Source organism: Pangasianodon hypophthalmus, chromosome 20 (assembly GCF_027358585.1).
Source record: "Pangasianodon hypophthalmus isolate fPanHyp1 chromosome 20, fPanHyp1.pri, whole genome shotgun sequence".
Classification (NCBI taxonomy): Eukaryota; Metazoa; Chordata; class Actinopteri; order Siluriformes; family Pangasiidae; genus Pangasianodon; species Pangasianodon hypophthalmus.
Window position 1 is genome coordinate 8,597,606 of NC_069729.1, and position 20,144 is coordinate 8,617,749.

Sequence of the window (20,144 nt, forward strand, 5' to 3'; positions counted from 1 at the left end):
TGGATGCAGACTAAACTGAGTTAAAAAGGGTGCACTGTTCTTACTAGAGTTATTCCAATATTGTGGTAAACTGAATGCCCTGCTGTTGTTGGAAGCTTCAGCTGGATGATTGGACACTGCTAGTATTATAATATTTTATTCCAGTGTCTTGGTAAACTGAACATCCTGTTGCAGTTGGAAGCTTCATTTGGATGATTGGAAAGGGGTAGGAATCCCTGTCTGCTTTCACTCTCCTCCTACCCTCCTCCTGAGTCTCTAGATTATCTTTGTTGAATTTTTGAATAAGTAAGGTTTTTATTGTGCTATGTACCGTTGAATTTGTGGCAAATATGGCTTTTAAAACTCCCAATTCTAAACCTGAGGGCCATCACAGCCCTACTATTCCTTTGACAGTGCAAGTATTTAATCTGTAGGAGGCCACTCAAGCTTGAATGTATTAGTGGATACTGGTGCTTGTGTGTCTGTTACTGATTTCCCCATATCCCCATAGCCTCACTCATCAGGTTCAATCTCTATAAGGAATAACTCTGGGTAAGCCCTAACCAGTTGGGCACCTTGTCTAGTAGAGATATCTTAAATCAAATTGAGGCTGATCTTCCACTTACCTCTTCTGCTCTAACTTGTGGCAGCTCTATCTTTTTAGTCCTGTGACCACTGAGGTAATTCATTCTCCTAGCCCTGACAAAGCACAGCAGGACAAATTGGTTAAGTATTTCTCTGATACAATTCCTGGTTTATGGTCTATTTACCCTTTGGATGTTGGGCTATGTAACATTGACCTTATTTCCGTTCCAGGGCCCATTCATCCCACCAAACCGCAATATCTGTTGAAGTGTGATGCTGAGAAAGCCACCAATAATATCATTCAGAAGCTACTTTCAAAAGGTATTATTGTTCTGTTTTTTTCTCCCATTTCATCTCCAACTTTGCCTGTTCCCAAATGTGGCACTAATCCAACTCAATATCATTTAACTATTGATTATACTGCATTAAATGCCATCACCCCCAAGACTCTTCCCATTGTCGCCAACCTTTCAAATGATCTTGGCCCACGTCACACTGTTTTATCCTGCACTGACATCACCAATGGTTTCTGGTCTTGTTCAGTTTGTCCATAGGACCAATACTGTTTTGCTTTTTTTGCCATGGTAACTCTCACTACATGTTCACCAGGTTGTCCCAAGGCTGTGAAGATAGCCTATCAATTTTTCACAGTGTTATTGCTAATATCTTGGCCCCAGCCAACCAATGCCCCAAATCCTCTGTTATACAATATTGCACAAATCCCAACTGACTGTATCGATCGCTGTTTTGAGAAGGAAAATTTACTCTAAATTTACTTGAATGCACGGAGATCGAAAATTATGACATTCCTAGCTCTGACTTCCCACTTCTGAGGTAAGTCTAATGCAGCAATATATGTGTTTGAAATATTTGCTGTGTTCATAGTGCCTTATATGTGGTAATTTGCAACTTGGAATAACGTCATTTCCCACCTCGGCACGTTTGACATACAAAGTGGATAAAAACACATGGGCACCTCCTTGAAAGCGTGGCTTTTGTTTGCTCTGTCAGAGTACATAAAGCTCATAAAAAGTTACTTTAACAGCACTTTTACAGTTACAGGCCTATATTACAGCATAGTAATAATTTAATTTCAAACATTCATGCAACATTTTGGATTGAAATTACAGTATAACAACAATGGACAACAGCAAGTAGTGTTAGCAACAAGCTAGCTGGCTAATGTTAGTGATAACATTTACATTTTTTGGCAGATGCCCTTATCCAGAGTGACTTACATTTCGTCTCATTTATACACATGAGCAGTTGAGGGTTAAGGGCCTAGCGCAAGGGCCCAGCAGTGGCAGCTTGGAGGTGCTAGGATTTGAACTCTCAACCTTCTGATCAGTAACCACAGATAACTATAACGTTGATGTTTACAACCTTCTGATCAGGAGTCCAACGTCTTAACCACTGAGCTACTACTTCCCGTACCTCACACACAGCCAAAAATACACAAACAGTTTGCACTACGGAAAAACAATTTTTTTGGACACTACATTGTAACTCTATACACTGTACAGCTCTGTATATTTGCTTTTTTTTTTTTTTTAAAAAAAGAAAAAAAAAACATTTTAACTCTATAGTTTGCACTATGAAAAAAACTATTTTTTACACACTACAGCTCTGTATATCTGCTTTCTTTATGTATATTCATATTCTACATTACATTCCTCTAAAGGCTGCTAAACTTTCTTTGTCATATAGTCTACTACATTTTATTATATTTTGTTTTTATTATGCATGTGTATATCTAGTTCGTTGCTCATTGTTGCGCTGTGGGACGAGGCACTAAGGAAAAACATTTCACTACATGACATCACACGTATGTAATATGTATGTGACAAATAAAGAGCCTTGAACCATAAACCATCTTACACTGTTCACAATGTGCGCGGCCATGTTGATTTGACGTCACTCTGTAAAAGGCGTAAGAACTGGTGGTTGAGCCGCTTACCCCATGTCGACGAGTTGAAATTTCAAGTTTAGGGGGCGTTTTGTGTGGGTTTTACTGGTTGTAGTCAGGAATTACAAGTTGCATCTTCGCCTCGAAAGGAAAAGTGGGTGGTTACTGCTGAGGCTGTTAGGTTTGTTCCGTGTGGTCGCCATTTTGTTCGTTTAAACCAGGCCCGGACCGTCGTCGACCAATGCTCTTATACGAAAACAGGTTTTAACAAGTCATATCCATATAAACTGGTAATTTCTACGTTTTATTTGTGTTAATTATGTATTTAAGTAAATGGTCTCGTACATTTGCTAGGTAGCTAGCGTTAACGTCGGTAATTGTCTTGAGTCGAGCAAATGTTAGCTGACTTAGCTCATATAACTAGCTAGCGTTGTGAGAATCTGAATCTCAGTGAAATCATGATAGTATTACGTGAAATCAAGTCATGTCATACTTCGGGACTTTCTATCAATTATCAGTAGACTGAAATGGTAGGAAATATGAGCTATCAGGCTCGTCACAGCAAGTAAGGTTGTCTTAACGTGCTTCGTTTTCATCGAAGCAAACTCGGCCTGTTGTGGAACGGTTCACTTTGTTAGCCATTTAGCTACTTAACATTTTATGTATGGCTTGTTGCTTTACCTATATTTTAGTAGCATGTTAGATCGAATTATTCATTTCTATTTTAAAGTAAACGTGGTGTGTGAAACATGTTTAGTTAGCTACCTACAGCGGTTACTCTGAGAAACTCGATGCATATCGTTGCTACATTTGTCTTGTTTTTTTCAAGTAGATCAAGTTAATCATGAGTAATCGACCAGGTCTTTCAGGTTTCATTTTATCATGTCATGTTATGATAATGTTTAATGCAGATTACAGAGGGTTTAAAGAAAATGTCATGCACATGACTTCAAAGGCAAAACCTTTTACAATAGAACAAGAGGAGTCGAAATCAAGTTGGGAAATGGTCTATGAAAAAAAATCTAATTTTAAAACTTGATGCTTATTCCGTGTTATTAAAACTGACTATTTGTCCAACACCATAATGGTGTGCTAAATGAAAGCTAAATTGCTAGATATGCTTGAATCAGTGCTTGCTTCAGTATATGCTGATGTACAATGTCTGTTTCAGGTTCTGAAAAGCTAAAACTCAACTTGCCAAAATGTGTAATTTCTTTGTGATCATGGCAGTTGAAAGTATACTCAAATAACATTTTATTAACTCAATTCCTCACTCATTTATCCAGTATATGAAGTATGTGGGGAGTGTTTTGCTTTCTTTTTAAAGGATATACAGGAATTTCTTCTACAGCCCTGGCGATAACTGGATTTGGATAGAGGCCAACTAATGGAGAAAAATCTTCTCTGAAGATTGGCACTTTTTATCCCCACACTCAGATAATTTTTTTCCCCCTTCACATTGGATGATTTTTTATTTCTCTTTTGAAAATTCAACTTTTGCCCAATTTAAATGTTCTCACCTATCTTCAAATTGCCACAACGGGTGTGAAGAGATAGAAGACCCCACCCTTCCCGTTCCTACACACACATCCCTTTCAAGATTTTCATTCCCACTCTCCCTGGCTCTCACTTCCGACATTTAGCCCGAAGATTTTTGTGCCCTCACCAAACAATTGTTTTTTATTGAGGAATAGAAAAGGACTTTTCACCACCGTTTTACTTGTTACAAAGCAGTCTAAGACGAGCACGTTTCTCAGTGACGAAAGCCTCTCTCGCCCTGTTCACTCTTAACTCATCGGTCAAGTGTTCCTTCAGGACCGTTACAGCTTGGAGACAACCCAGAAGAAGTACACCTGGTGGAGACATCTTATCCACTGCAGGTGAATTGACCCCACCTAGTTAGTAGGGGGGAAAAAACTCAACCATTTGCAGTTAAAAACCTCTTATCATCTAAACTTATGTGTGACTAATCACAAGTTTTCCTGCATTTTATAAATGTTAGAATCAATGGAAATTTGAACATTCTTGTTGCACTTTGACTAGAGAAACTCCAGAGGGCCTTGTAGCAGCACTTGAAGAGTTCCTGACCAGCAAGATTATTCCCTGGCCATGACCAGCATGAGCAATAAGGGAGATGATTGCTATTTCTACTATTATTCAACATGCACTAAGGTAGTATAGACTGTTTGAGAAACAACATTATAGAGTATTGCCTCTTCGCACATACTTCTGCCTTTTGTGGGATATGGAAAAGGTTTTTGTTTTGAATTTTTACCTAATTTTTCCTATTTCCCTCCCATGTTCTTGTTTCCTTTGAAGGGTGATACTTGCCCTTTCCGACATTGTGAGGCTGCCATGGGTAATGAGACTGTCTGCAGTCTTTGGCAGGAGAACCGTTGCTTTCGCAATGTATGCAAATTCCGTCACATGGATATAAAGGTAATGTGGATGCTACTGGAACTACACTAGGTTTACTTACACACTAATAAGAGAAAAGTTTTCTGACTTGAGAAGTTATCCGATTATTCCAGGGGTTCATGATTTTAGCCAAATCATTTGGGTTATTCAGCACATACCATTAATATGATCACTTGTATATCTACAGCTGCATTTTAGAGTAAGGCTGTAATTTCCATAAATCTGTTAAGTGAAGTAGTCTGAATATTTCCTGAATGCACTGTTTTTTCCAAATGTGGCAGTCTTGTATTCTCTTGCTAACTATACACTATGCTGTATCTCACAGAAAAACCGCAAAGAAATCCCTTGTTACTGGGAAAATCAGCCAGGCGGATGCCAAAAGTTTCATTGTGCTTTTCACCATGAGAAGCCACGTTTCATTGATGGCCTTTTTGTTGCCGCAGACAAAGGTATAAAACCAAATGGACATAGTTTAAAACATATTGTTTCCTTTGGCTGTTTTTTGCTGAAGTTAATGCAGGTAACAAGTAATTTCCTTGTGATCACACACAGTGTTTGCTTTCAATCCTTACCTCACAGGGCCTGTGGTGAGGAAGGAAAAAGAGGAAGAAACTCCACAGGACGACCATGTTTTGTCTGCTTCTGCCAACATTTCCAACACCACCAACCCACAACTCAGAGGGGTCATCAAGGTAGAGACTCAAGAGAGTGTCCCCAGTCCCACACACCCACCAGTAGTCATTAATCCTGTGGACGATGAGGATGACGAAGATGGTAATATAATTTCTAGATTCTTATTTGCTCGTATTTTGTCAGATTTTGTTTTAGAATTCTAAATGCCCTGTATTGCTGTTAGTAGATCAGTTTTCTGAAGAGGGAGAGGAAGCTTCTGGTGTCTCTCCAAAGAAACTGCTGAGCTCTAGTAAAGGTAGCATATCTTCCTTCTGATGATTGTTCTTCATGCTATACTGAGTCCTTGTTAAATTGTAAGAAAAATGAAATTGTATTAAAATGTATTTCTTGTACAGATGAGTCGCTGAATTTTGGTATCAAAACACTAGAAGAGATCAGGTTGGGGAAAGCTCTGAAGGCCAGTCTAAACAGACCAGGTAAAATTTTAGCCGCTTGTGTTAAAATTATTTCTTTTTTACATATCATAATAGTGTGCACACATTGTGGCTTTCTGTGTATTTTATCTTCATCATCCCTTTTTGCAAGGCCCTGATGAGTTCACCTCGACAAAACGGCATAGCAGCGGAACTGGCACAGAGAAGGAAACCATTCAATCTGTCACACAGGCAGCAGTTGTCACTACCAGTGGTATGCCATGGGACAGTAATTACCCCCTGAACTTTTTCACGTTGTAGTGTTACAACCTTTCTAAATGTACTTAATTGAAAATGTTACCATTAGTGTTCCTTAATATTTGAATGTGCAATACATGGTTTTTTGTTGTGACACAAAGGTTAGTTAAGCAGAAAAGCAGACATTTGTTGGCTTTTGGTAGAACCACCATTGGTTGCAGTAACAGCTGCAACTCTTCTGGGATATGTCCAACAGCTTTGCACAATTGGATTGTGGTATGTTTGCCCATTCTTCTTGGCAAAGTTGCTCAATCTCTGTCAGATTGGATGGAAACTGCTGGAGAACAGCAACTTAAAGTCTTGCTCTAGATTCACAATCGGACGTCGTTTTAGACTCCATTGTAGCTTTGGCAGTATGCTTAGGGTCATTATCTTGTTGGAAAGTGAACCTCAGTCTCAAGTCTCTTAAAGACTGGAATAGGCTTTCTTCTAGGATAACCCTGTATTTGGCTACATCCGTCTTGTCTTGAAACCTGACCAGTTTCTTAGCCCCTGCTGATGAAAAGCATTCCCACATCATGATTTTACCACTGCATGCTTTACTGTGCAGACTGTGTTCTCAGGGAGGTGAGCACTGTTCCCTCTAAGCTAACTGTTCCTTCTAACCATGTGTGGTCACTGATAATGCTCTTACTGAGAAATCATATAAAATGAAAAGACACCAAAATGTATAAAAAGTTAGTTACTCCTATTTTTGTTGAGAAGGGTCTGCACTAGAGCAATAGGTTTAACTCAGGGAACATTGTCGATAAGCTGTTTTGGATTTTTGCCAAAAGTATGTGCTGAGGTGAATGATGTGGATCTCTCCACTTGCTTCACTGACTAATGCCCTTCTTACCCATTCACTGGCTTTTGATGGAAGGCCTCCTATAAATTGTGCCACATTCTGTTGACATTTAATAATAGATTTAATGGTGTTTGTCGTACAGGTATTAATGGTATTTATAACCAAGCCCTGATTGATACTTTTCCTGAACTTTGTCCTGAACTTATTTTGATTGCTCTTTGATGTTTGTGATGCTGTTTGTTTAGGTATGTTCTAGGCTTGTTCGATATAACAATTTTATCGTCTCTACGCAATATTCCATTGCCACGATGTGCAGTGACAATAACTTTGTCATATTGTATTAATAGACCTGCCACCCTTTATGTATTTTGCGGGAGACGTGCAATTTAATCAGATTAAGCTTGTGTAAGTTATCACTCAAAAATATGCCAAAACAGCACTACTTTTCTATCCGATAAAATGGGAGATGAGCCAGTCGACGTATGAATCTGCAATGACTGGTATAGGTGTTTTGAACTCTCCAATATTAACTGACACAGCCTGGAAGCCCTGTTCCTTCTCACTATCTCACATGCCACCAAAAAAATATTCAAAAACCTGTAACGGAAATATCAGTATTTCACAAGACTAGTATGTTCTCTAACAAATTCTGAGGCCTTCCAGGAACTTTATTTATCCAGTATTTATATTGAGATCACATTAAACTTTAAGTGCACAAGGCTGACATTCAGGTAATTGTGTGTCTTTGGCAGCTGGTTGCACAAGAACATATTTAGGGGTTTTATAGCAAAGGGAGTGAATCACAATTTTTATGTTTACTTGTAAGTGAGAAAAGTGGAGTGAGAAATCATGCTGTGACCAGCATGGCACAAAGTATGGAGTTATAGTTTTGTAAATGTTATGATTTTCCTTTTTAAAAGGTTGAGACAAACAATTAAATTATCCAGAACCTACAAACCAACAGAAAATGAGCATTTCCACTGTCAAGTATAAGGAGAGTAGGGGAGTGCACAATATAATTAGTTGTGCTCCTTGTTGGGTTTTTTGCTTTTGATCTGGTGTTTACTATGAAGGAAAAATTTAAATTAACTGTAATATACAATACTTGAGTAATATAAATCTTAAGTAAATACTACTCTAACATGTGCATGCTAAGGGGCAGTCGAGTTCTGCTGGGGAGTATTAAATCAGCAGAACCCCAGCAGCTACGATTGAGAAAATTCAGCTGGATGTTGGATTTTTAGGTGATGCTAAATAGTTGTAATGCAGTAAATAGTAGTGCATTTTCAATAAAATCCTTTTACAAATCAGTTGTCTAAAGTCCACATGGTCTATATACTTACCTAATGTTAGCTAAATCAAACATACATTTATAGATTTCATTTCCTTATAATGAGCTCAAATTATTCTCTATTTTCCTTGACAGAATGTACGGGTGCCCCTGCGAGTTCAGTCAAGAGTGCCCCACCCTTTTTTTTTTTTTTGGGAGAGGGTTTGAGTGTATTTCTGAGTGATATTTCATACTAGCATGCTAACATCAGTGGCAGTATAATAATATAGAGAGATGATAAATTGCTATATCACACAAGACTATTACAGGATTACCCTAAACTCCTCAGTTTACTCAAAATTTAATTTCTATCGATGTCCTCCTTTTCAGAGTCTCCTGCTTTGGAGGACTCCGGAAAAAGGAAAATTACTGACAGGCTTGGAAAGAGATCTGATGAAGGTATATTGACAGAGGATATATTACGCATCCTTCTGTACACCATACATGTGTAAAATAAAAGAGCATAATACTTTACAGGAGTTTTTCAAGCTTATGCTTTGTCTCATATACTTTGTTTAGACCTGCTTGTGGAAGGTGGTCTACGGCTGAAAGGGTCCCTTGCTAAGCGTCTTGGTGGATTTGTTGACTCCACTGAGAATAAAATCAGTATGCCTCCCCAGAAAGTTAAAAGTAAGTGTCCTTGCAATACTGTTGATGCATATCACCACTACATCTGTATTCTGCATTTAAGAACTTTCATGTCCACTGTTTTAGCTCTGAGACCAGTGCGTGAAAGACTTGGAATAACTCCTGATATCACTGCACCCAAGTCACCAAACAGTGAGCCAAAGTCTTCTGGTGAGATCCGGATCAAAACTCTTGAGGAGATTCGTCAGGAAAAGGCTGCTAAATCTCAGATGCAGTGCAAAAGTGTTAGAGTTGAGGTCCCTACAAATGCATTAAATTCCACCAAAAAAGTAAATAAGCCTGTCACTGCGCCTAGTGTAAAGACTTTCTCAGAGATCCTGCGTGAGAAGAAACTCCAGGAGACAAAGGTGGTGCCTCAGCAAGGTAGTACTGAGAAAACCGAGGGCCCTGCAAATGCTGGAGTGATCAAACTGACTGCCCAAGCAGCAGAGATCAGAGTGAAGACGCTTGAAGAGATTCGTAAAGAAAAAGCTGCCAGAATGCAAGCAAAGACACAGGACACAACAAATGATGATGCACCTAGTTCAAGCGATGCAGTCCCAAAAAGACGAATTCTTTGCATTGGCAAGACTGGATGTAAGTGTAATAGATTTGTTTTTCCTTGGTTTGTCATTTGTGGAATGGTTCATGAAATGGTTTGAGAATTTATCATTCGGTTGATATTTATTAAATTTTATTTACAGCAGCTATCAACATCAGATCTCAAAAAGTGCACAGTTCTGAGAAGCCGGATTGCATTGAAGAGGCAAGCCCCAGTTGTCCTTGTTGTCCAGTCATGATCTTAAGACATATAATTCTTTGCATTTTTGCATTAAATCCAATTCTAAAAGTTCTCCTCTTTTTTTTTTTTCTTTTCTTTCTTTCTAAATGTAGTCCACTGTAACCAATGGAAAGAGTGACACCTCCATTCAGGATGTAACGGTAAAGAGCTTTGAGGAAATCATGCGAGAGAAAAGACTTCGCAAGCAACAGGAGCAGGCTGCATCTACTGTTGAGCCAGAGCAAGCTGCCCAGAAACCAATCCCAGTACTTTGTGAAAAGAAGCCTCCTGCTGTCATCAGACCAGGAATAACCAACCAAGCAAATTCGTCCATACAACAAGGCATTAGTCATCAGGCCTCCTCTCCTGTCCCTTCTGTGGTACCCCAGAGGAAGTCTCCAGAGATGCAGAACAAGGAGAACTCTCTTACCATAAGTCCTAAGAAATCCAAGTCATCCTCTTCAATGGCACCTCCTGTGCAAGTGTCAGAGATGGCAGATTCTTTAGGCCAGCATTCACAGGAGCCACATTGGGAGAACACTCAAGCAGTCACCAAGATGCCCCCAAGCAAAGCAGCTGAATTAAAAGGTACAGTCTAGCATATTATTGTTTTTACTATGGGTTTTAATATCAAAACAGAATGGAGTTTATTGATAAACTTCAAGCAGCTTTCCTGTTGTGTTAAATTGCCAGTGTGTGACTTGTGTCTGCTTTTCAGTGAGGCCAAAACTGAATGTAAAGCCATCAGTGATGAAGCCAGCTGCTCAGGTGAAACCTGGCCCAAAAAGGAAAGCTGCAGGTATCCATTGCTCTGCTGTCGCTGCAGTGAAACCTCTTAATGCTGCCCCTGCTCCTGATGTTGAACCACCTTGCAAGCGGACTCAGGTGAAGCATAGGACAGTACCACAGTATTGTGCAGAATTAGTATCTAATTAAATGAACTGATGATAGAGTTTTGTAATATTTCTGTGTGTCCCCTAGTTGTCTGCACCGTCCTGCAGTTTAGAAGTTGAAGCCAGGGCGCAACAGGTGTCACCTCCTGCTGAGCAGTGCTCACCTGAGCCCCTTTCTGTTCCACAAAGGTAGGAAACTCTGTGGTTTTTCTGAATAAATATTCAGAAATGCAGGAAGAAGGACAGATATTTTGTATGAACACAACTAAGTGACCTATATGCATTCATGTTATTTTGTGTGTGATTCTGGCGATAAGCGTAAAACTTTGCCCATGACATGTTTGTCGGTGCCAGATTTGAGTACTTCAGGAACTGCTGAGTTCCTGGAATTTTCACGAACAAATACGAGTCTCTAGAGTGTACACTTGCAATGTAGGATAAACCAGAATTTATCACTTACTTGTTTGAACTTGGGACAACACAATTATGCTTTAACAAACTCTCACAACAAAACAGGAAGAATACAAAGTTTCTCAAAATTTCTAAGATTGCTTATAAATGGCTTGTGTTAATACATATATTCTTGTTTCTGGTGTTTGAGAAAATCACACAATTGGTGTCTGCTTAATTCTTTTAGCCTGTACAGAATTATCAGTTGTCAGTTATTAGACTTGTCAGTGCTTGAGTAACAGTAACAGAATACTGTTGACCACTGCTATGCATAGTTATTTTTTTTTATAAGCCAGATTTGCAACCACCAACCAAGTTGATTAATTGCTTGAATAATTTTGTTGCCGCTCTAGTAATATGTCAAGGTTTTTTGCATTATATTTCTGTTGCTTTTAATTCTATTGTTCTATTCTATTGTTTTTAAATGTATTTATTTGGCTCATCTTTTGTAGCCCCATCATTAAGACTCCCACCCAAACTCGGCCACGTCGGGCAAGTTTGGCTTCTGCACGTGGCACTACTCCTGCAGGAAACTCCTCCACAATGGACGACTTTGACGACCTGCTGGATGAATTTACTGATGACAGACTGGAGGATGAGATTGAACTGGACCCTGGCAAAGGCGAGGATGACCTCTTGTTGGAGCTTTCTGAGATGATTGACAGCTAAGCTTAATTTCAGGGAATACTTGTTCTCATTCACTGAATTATGTCAAGCCATTTGTCCTTTAAAACATTCTTGACTTGTTGAGCTGAAGCTTTCTTTGTCTTAAACAAACAAACAAACAAAAAAAAAAAACTATTTTTTGACATGGATCAAAGTATGTTTTAATTTTCTTTACTCCTGAGTAAAGGTTAGTTCATTTAGTTTTCTGTTCTATTTTTGACTATTTAAATGTTTTATATATTGCATTTCTGCATATATTCAGTAAGATTCACTTCAATGGCTGTTGTAAAGATCTTAAAGAAATTCATTAAGCCATTAAATAATAATATGCTGTTCAATTGTTATTTGATCATACTGTACATTTTATAGCTTGTTTATGGTATCTGATTTGTTGAGTAGTACAAAGAATGTGCAGCTAATCATGTAATATTAATGCAGAAAGTGTTTATTTGTATACTGTGTATGCTTTGGAGAACTAAATGATGATGGAGGGCCAGGAAGGCAAGTGATGTCTTAATCAGTGCTCTCATTCATGTGAATTCATTTCCTATTTGAAATTGGATTTGCTAAATGTTTATTGACTGTGGATGGATTATATTCTTTTAATGAAATGTTTTGTGTGTCTTGAGTTTATGAATGGATGGTATAGATTTGTTTTCAGGATTTGGACATTTGTCAGACCTACTATATCTTGTTGCACGTATTTTGCTCTAGATTAGGCTTATGTTTGAACCATTATCCATATTTCCTGTCCAGGTAATTGATGAGAAATTGTGTTCCCCTTTCAGTCTCTTGATGTAAATGTTTTTACTGTTTGTAAAGGTTCTCAGGGACTATTTTAGCTTTCCAAATATTTTTACCTGTAGTGGATTTAAGTACTTATTCAGACAGAGGTCCTTGTCTCTGTACTGTTAGTAGTTAACTACTTGACCTCAAGATGACTGTTTTAACCTAGGTTTTCAAACAGGATAATATATTTGACATCTACATCATGGCTGGTTTAATTGCAGCTTTGTTTAACAAATGGATATAGCTTTATTAAAACATTTTTATAATTAATTTTCTTTGACATTGTGTAGCTTTTTCTTGATTTGCAGTATTTTTTGTGTTTTCCGGGTAATTGTTGCCTTTCAGGGCAGCAATTACCATTGCCACCTCACAGGTTATGTATTCTGTTTACTGTCTGCATGGAATTTAATGTTTTCCTTGTGTCAGAGTGGGCTTGAGGTGGATTAGCAACTCTAAATTGCCCCCATGAAGGAATGTCTGTTTGCATGGTGCACTGGCATCCAGGGTCTATTCTTGCCTCTTGTCCAGAGTTTCTGGGATAGCCCCTGTATCCACTGCAGCTCTGGCAAGGATGAAGTGGTTATTAAAGATGGATGGATGGGTGAAAAAATGGTAACCTTCAACATAACATACTGTCATTGTGAGGTTATTCTTTATCTCAGTATTTTACAGATAATTATTTGTAAAATAAACTTTATGGGATATGTTGACAATAATATACATAATATGGAGTCAAAGTTTTATTGTTTTTACGTACTATTTGTTTTATGGTTTTATATGTAATATAGATACATAATTATACATACACACTCACTGAGCATTTTATTTATACTGTACACCTACATAAAATCACAAAGATACGATCCAGCACCTTTGGATAACGTTCACATCAACCATCAGAATGGGGAAACAATGTGATCTCAGTGATTTTGATCACTGCATGCTTGTTGGTGCCAGAGGGGCTGGTTTGAGTATTTCTGTAACTGCTGATCTGCTGCAGTTTTCATGCACAAAATAGGCACAACAGTAGAGTTTCCTCAGAATGGTGCAATAAAGAAAAAACAGTTCTGCAGATGGAAATGCCTCGTTGTTGAGAGAGGTCAGCGGAGAATAGCCAGACTGGTTTGAGCTGACTGAAAGGCTACAGTAACTCAGAACCACTTTGTTCAATTGTGAGCAGAAAAGCATCTCAGAATGCACAACACGTCGATCCTTGAGTTGGATGGGCTACAACAGCAAAAGACCATGTCTGATTCCACTTCTGTCAACTAAGAACAGAAAGCTGAGGCTGCAGTGGGACAAGGTTTTGGGCACAAGCTCACCAAAACTAGACAGTTGAAGACTAGAAAAACGTAGCCTGGTCTGATGAATCTCAATTTCTGCTAAGGCACACAGATGGTAGGGAAACCTGCCTTGTGTCAATAGTCCAAGCTGGTGGAGGTGGTGTAATGGTGTGGGCAATGTTGGCACACTTTATCATACCAATCATCGCTTGGATGCCACAGCCTATTTGAGTACTGTTGCTGACTGTGTATCCCTCCATGGCCACAATTTACCCATCTTCTAATGGCTACTCCCAGCATGATAATGCACCATGTTACAAAGCAAAAGTCATCTCAAACTGGTTTCATGAACACGCCAATGAGTTCACTGTTTTTCAGTGGCCTTCCCTGTCACCGGATCTGGATCCTATAAAACACTTGGGATGTGGTAGAATGGGAGATTCACAGCATAAAAGTGCACCTGAAAAATCTGCAGGAATTGCATGATGCAATCATGTCAAAACTCAAAGGAATGTTTCCAGCATCTTGTGGAATCCATGCCATGAAGAATTGAGTGCAAAGGGAGGCCCTACCCAGTATTAGTATAGAGTTCCTAATAAAGTGTATAATCTATGTATAATTTTAGGTCTGGAAGTTGGCTGTTTTTGAGCTGTAATCGCAGTGTTGTATAAACAACTGAATAAGATTAAAGAGGTAATCCAGTGAATAAAAATAGTGAAATATGTAGCAAAAATATTTTAGAACTAAAAGTTGCTTGTTGGCGAGTTTAGATGCGAATGATACACCATGATGCCAACTGCTAGAGGGGGCATGGGCTTTCATGCCCAAGCTGTCATAACACATTTTTATACTTGCCTATATAACACAAACATGCCTGTCAATCAACAGTAGTGAGAAAACACTTAAACTCATGCCTCATTCTATTTTACACTTACCCTCCAGGGGAGGTGCCTAACATCCAGATATCCAGGCTGAGACCTTCAACAAAGTCACAGTGATGTAGTATTTCCTATAAATATATTCATGCTACATCACATGCAGGACTGCATGTAGATTCTGAGCTATCCTTTGCAGCATCAGAGCTACAGTTTTTCTGTCCTCCAAATTTGTGATAGACTCCTGTTCTTCTGCTGTCCTCTCTGCTGTGGTGAGTGGTGGGTCTGTGACTAGCTAGCTTAGATTTTTTTTTAATTGCTACCTTGGCTTGTTAGCTTGCACTCTGCAGTGTGTGAGATAGCTATTGTTGTTCAGTGAATCATGGGACAATGTGTGTTTGTGTCCCTCTGTTTTCCACTCATTCTCCAGAGCTGTCAGCATCCACTCACTCAGTCAGTCCAGGCTATGGGATAGTTGCTTGTGTCCCCCTGTTTCCCTTATACCCACCAGAGCTATGAGCACTAACAGGGCCAAAGTGCGCATGCCACTCCATCTCCCTTACACCATGGACTGCGTCTGTGCTGGACTTCTCTTGTCACCACAGCTTTGCTATTATGGGATAGGATAGGATGTGTGTGTGTCCCTTTGTTTCCCTCGGCTTCCTGACTCAGAAACTGCCCACTCACCACCCTCAGCTCATGGGCCTGTGGCTATCTTGAATCCTGCTTTCTCACAGCAGCCGCTGCATATGGTGTCCTGTTACCACCGAATGACCTCTCTAGTGCACCGTAACCTGATGCTAGACCTGTGGCTAATGATTCCAGTTGATTACACAGAGTTCAGCCTGAATCACCATGGATGTTTATGGAGCCAGTGCCTGAATCTCCTGGAGCCCAAAGATAGCCACCAGCTGTATGCCTACTGCCTCTTATGTATAATCTGGCCACTAGCCACTAATGTACAAGCTCAGCGCCAGCTGAGACACAGAAAAAAACACCATTGAAATGCTTCAAGGTTCTCTTCAAGCATATGGATTGCTTGACATCAGCCGTAGCTCAGTCTACAGCTCAATTTAAACCATACACTATGGCTCACACCCATCAGCAGACTTATTGTCTCAGTTAAACAAGGAGTTGTTGCACCCCCAGCCATAGCAGTCCAGGAAATAATCCTGAATGCTAGAGCCCCTAGTATGTGGGGCTTGTATGCTCTCAAGTAGGAACTATTCCAAAATGGTGTGTGTCTGGTTGACTGGACCTTGGGCACTGCCCAATGCTCAAGTGCTTTTGAGCTCCCAGCAAGGTGCCATCCACTTGTGCTGTGGTGAGCTGGCATGGCCACCAAATACACTTTCAGCATAATCAGAGACATAGCATTATCCAGCAGCTCCTTCTGGCAGGCTCATAACAGCATTTCAGAGTCCTGTGATGGAGTTTCTTAAGACCTCTCCATACAAACCCATACAGGATGCTGATCTGAAATAGGTATCATTGAAGACAGTCACACAACAGAGTGGGAGAACTGCATGTGCTGGTGTGACCTGGTGATGATCCCGGAGTGACCTTGTGACGGAACCCAAGGTTCCTGCCTAGGGATATTTCACCCAAATTTGTGAACCAGGGGATTGATGGTTCTATGAAGGTCAATCTGCCCAGTATTCCCTATGATACCCAGTATGCACGTTACTATTTGAAGTGTATTTTTGAGAGGCACCATGTACCTTCTCTAGCTTCTACAAGGTCAGTGTCGGCCCTCCTGGTGGTGTGAGCATGGCAATCATACAGGACCATCTTCCAAGCTTGCAATACGTGACCTGGTGGCAGAGGGTTTCCCAGTGTTAAACACTGCCAATAGCAGTTAGACTGGGAGAAATAGAATGCTAGTTACAGATGTAACTTTTTTTTTTTTTTAATTTTTGTGATTGTTACATGCAGTTCTCTGTACTTAAGAGACATTTTCAAAACTCTTAACACAGTGGGCACAACAGCAGTTTATATGGGCTAAACTGTGGATCACTTTCCATATGATTTGAATGGAGAAAAGTAGTCACTCTGCTGTTTGGTATCATCGTGTATACCACACTGAACATGGACCGGAGAAAGCAAAGGATACTGTTGTCTGAGGAGGTAAGAAAGAAAGAATGGTACCAACAAATTTGTCCACGTCTGTGTGTGTAATTATATATATATATATATATACATACATACACACACACACACACACACACACACACAATGGATATAAAAAGTCTACACACCCCTGTAAAACTGTTTATAAGGTTTATGTGAAGTAAAAGAATGACACTAAGATAAATCATGTCAGACCTTTTCTGATCAAAAACTTTTATAGCGAAAAAAAGAAAACTAAAAAACTTAACAATAACCTAGTTGCATAAATGTGCACCCCCCTAAACTAATACTTTGTTGAAGCACCTTTTGATTTTATTACACCACACCAGTCTTTTCGAGGAAGTGTCTATCAGCATGATACATCTTGCCTTGGCAATATTTTACCACTCTTTCTTTCAAAAACATTTGAGATCGATCAAATTGTGAGGGCATTTCCTGTGCACAACCCGCTTGAGGTCACCCCACACAGTTTTATTTGGATTCAGGCCTGGGCTCTGGCTAGGCCATTCAAAAACATTGAACTTTTGGTCATTGTCATTGTCATGATGAAAGGTGAAATTCATTTTCATCTTCAGCTTACTAGATTTACTAGCTTACTAGAATTAAAATCACCAACTTTATAAGTAAAAAAAATATTAAAACCTCAATTTAGTTGAGAACAATAATAATCAATGACTTGTTTTCTGAAGGCTTAATTCTGAATAGCTTGGCTTCTTGCAATATCAAAGTAATAACCACAACAAGGCAATAAAATGTTAAATAATATCGCAATTATTGAAATACATAGAAGAAAGTATAAACACCAATTAACTACTTAACCAAGAGTGAGATCACATGTAAAGGTGAGAGAGATCAAAGAGAGAAGGAAGGAGATTCGCAGCGTTGCGTGTGAATCCCTTCGTTTAAAAGAATGCTGATTTTAAGGAACAGTTTGCAGCTTCAAATTACTCAACACAGTAAAACCTAGAAAAAAATAATGGTGAATAATATCTTTTCCTGCCCAGAGGTACAATCTTACTTGGCGTTCGTTGTGAGCACAAGAGCAATGTGGCTCGAGCCTTTGAAGCATGATTGTCTTTATGAACATCGAAGCCTCTAGAAGAGTTTGTCCTCATGCAGTGCAGTTCGTTTGGTGGTGATTCCCCTGTAGGTGAATAACGATGCAACGCGTTTGAGTCTCTCTTCATGCATGTGTGCAATTTGCAGGTTGATCCGTCCGTGGATTCGCTTTCTGACAAAATTCAGTCTGCCTCATAACTCACAGAGGTCCGGCCGTCCAGTGAAGTTGAAAGCAGCCGTTTGAAAGTGGAAGTAAAATTGCATGAACCGAATGAAAGTCAAAAACACACGCGATGCTACTGGGTAGCGCTGATTGATTTTACATCGTTGACCGGGTCAAACCAGGGAGATAAGTGGGAGTCATCCCTTTGCAGCCAGACCGCAGGGCTATCAGACTAGGAGAGATGAGGGCTCCTCCCTTTTATGGTCCATCTTGTGAGGGTGAACCAGCAGAGAGATTGAATAAAGCTGGTGAAGTCCTTTTGATGGTTTATGGGGCTGACATACATTTATGGGGTGACATACTGTAACACGTGGCAGGTGTCTTTGGGTTTTTGCCCAGAGTTAGGAAAAATAAAGGTGGGTCGCTGAGCGTTGGGAGGAAAGAAAGCGACAGGCGAAGACAGTGGACAGCGGGTTATCCACACTCAATTTACCTGTACTCAAACAGCACAGGAATCCTCATACATGAAAAAGTTGGAGTGCAGTCAATTACAAAAAAGGAAAACAGCGGTTTCACTCAGTGACCGTTACAATATATACTTCCATTTGCTGTAAAATACTTTAATAAAGGTGCGCTCCCTATCTGTGGATGCGTGGTGCCTACATTGCATAAAGAATATTAAATGTTGCATAGATATCTTGGAGGGGAAGGAGATCAGAACAACTGATTTCAAGCAGTTTGGACAGTTTTCTTTGTAGGAGTCTGAGATCTCAAACAGTCAGGATACCAAACCACACTCTGATGCAACCAGACAGAACGCTCTCTTTGGTGCAAGAGCTTTACATAGCTGGGGAGTACCATAGTAGTATTCATGCCAAAGCTCTTTAGCTTCATCAGAATGAACAGGTATTGTTGTGCTTTTTAGAAGATGCTGCTGGTGTACAGGGACCAAGAGAGACAGTCTGATAGCTGCACACCCAGGAATCTGAAGCTCATAATGTTAGGTAAAGCTAACCATACCTATTATAAGTTACATAAATATACACTAAATGGCCAAAGGTTTATGGACACCTAACCATCACACCACATCCTGTCCTTGAACATCCCATTCCAAAACCATGGGCATTAATATGGATTTATTCTGATATGGAAATTTTAATGCTACAGCATACAAAAACATTCTAGACGACTGTGTGCAACAATTTGGGGAAAGTCCACATATGGATATGATATTCAGGTGTCCACATACTTTTGTACCAGTGGTCAGTAGTCTTACTTAATGCTCAGTGGTTCTCAATCATCATTCGTTCATTCATTCATTCATTCTCAGTAACCACTTATCCATAGTCATGGTTGTGGTAGTTCCAGGGCCTATCCTGGGACCACTGGGTGCAATGCAGGAGATTTCACCCTGGATGGGACACCAGTCCATCACAGGTCACTATGCGCACACACACACGCAAACACACACACGCAAACACACACACACAAACACAAACACACACACACACACAGTGTCTCCTCAACACTCAGAAACTGAACTGAAGGAACACACTCATACATACCTCCAATACTCAGAAACTGGACTGAAGGAACACACACACATACCAATATACACACACAACTGAGCATCCTCTCTGCAATTTTTTTGCAAGTTTTTGCACATGTTTATGCTACTACATAACTCATTATATTATATTGTTCATAGGCTGCTACTCTTACGTTTACACTTATGTTTACACAATTTCAGCTACTTGTATTGTACTCTTGTACTATTTGCACTATTGTCACTAGGTTCACTTTAAACAGAACTGTGTACTGGTCGGCGCTGCACTGGGACTTACTGTGCCCATTGTCTGTCCCAGTAGTCATTGTACTGTCCTGTACTGTCCTGTACTGTTTTGTGCTGTCTGCACATGTTTGCACTTGTGCACTTTATGTATAATTTATGTAGTCCCTTGTAGTTCTGTGTTGTTCTGTGTTTGTCTTATGTAGCACCTTGGTCCTGGAGAAACGTTGTTTCGTTTCACTATGGCTGAAATTACAATAAACTCCACTT

At 39.7% G+C, this 20,144-nt stretch overlaps 1 protein-coding gene across 4 annotated transcripts; it reads left to right on the plus strand.

Moving 5' to 3' along the window:
- The first annotated feature begins 2,616 nt into the window (after positions 1-2,616).
- On the plus strand, positions 2,617-12,845 carry zc3h11a (zinc finger CCCH-type containing 11A). Of its 4 annotated transcripts, none has more exons than XM_026935337.3 (17): positions 2,617-2,760; positions 4,286-4,350; positions 4,514-4,642; positions 4,790-4,909; positions 5,214-5,337; positions 5,468-5,662; positions 5,745-5,816; positions 5,917-5,997; positions 6,107-6,208; positions 8,700-8,768; positions 8,889-8,999; positions 9,084-9,593; positions 9,701-9,762; positions 9,891-10,365; positions 10,496-10,662; positions 10,759-10,859; positions 11,573-12,845. In XM_026935337.3, the coding sequence occupies exons 3-17, from the start codon at positions 4,580-4,582 to the stop codon at positions 11,787-11,789; spliced, it is 2,469 nt and encodes an 822-aa protein (XP_026791138.3). In that variant the 5' UTR covers positions 2,617-2,760; positions 4,286-4,350; positions 4,514-4,579; the 3' UTR covers positions 11,790-12,845. The 4 variants fall into 4 exon arrangements, with proteins under 4 accessions (XP_026791138.3, XP_034170169.2, XP_026791140.3 ...); XM_034314278.2 differs by having other exon boundaries at positions 2,618-2,760; positions 3,822-4,350; XM_026935339.3 differs by having other exon boundaries at positions 2,634-4,350; positions 9,704-9,762.
- The last annotated feature ends 7,299 nt before the right edge of the window (positions 12,846-20,144 follow it).

Excerpts from the sequence above, each read along its gene's own strand:
- zc3h11a (XM_026935337.3), top strand. The coding sequence starts at position 4,580 with ATGACCAGCATGAGCAATAAGGGAGATGATTGCTATTTCTACTATTAT. Across the intron at positions 5,998-6,106 it reads GGCCAGTCTAAACAGACCAG|GCCCTGATGAGTTCACCTCG; the intron begins GTAAAATTTTAG and ends CCTTTTTGCAAG. Across the intron at positions 6,209-8,699 it reads AGCAGTTGTCACTACCAGTG|AGTCTCCTGCTTTGGAGGAC; the intron begins GTATGCCATGGG and ends CCTCCTTTTCAG.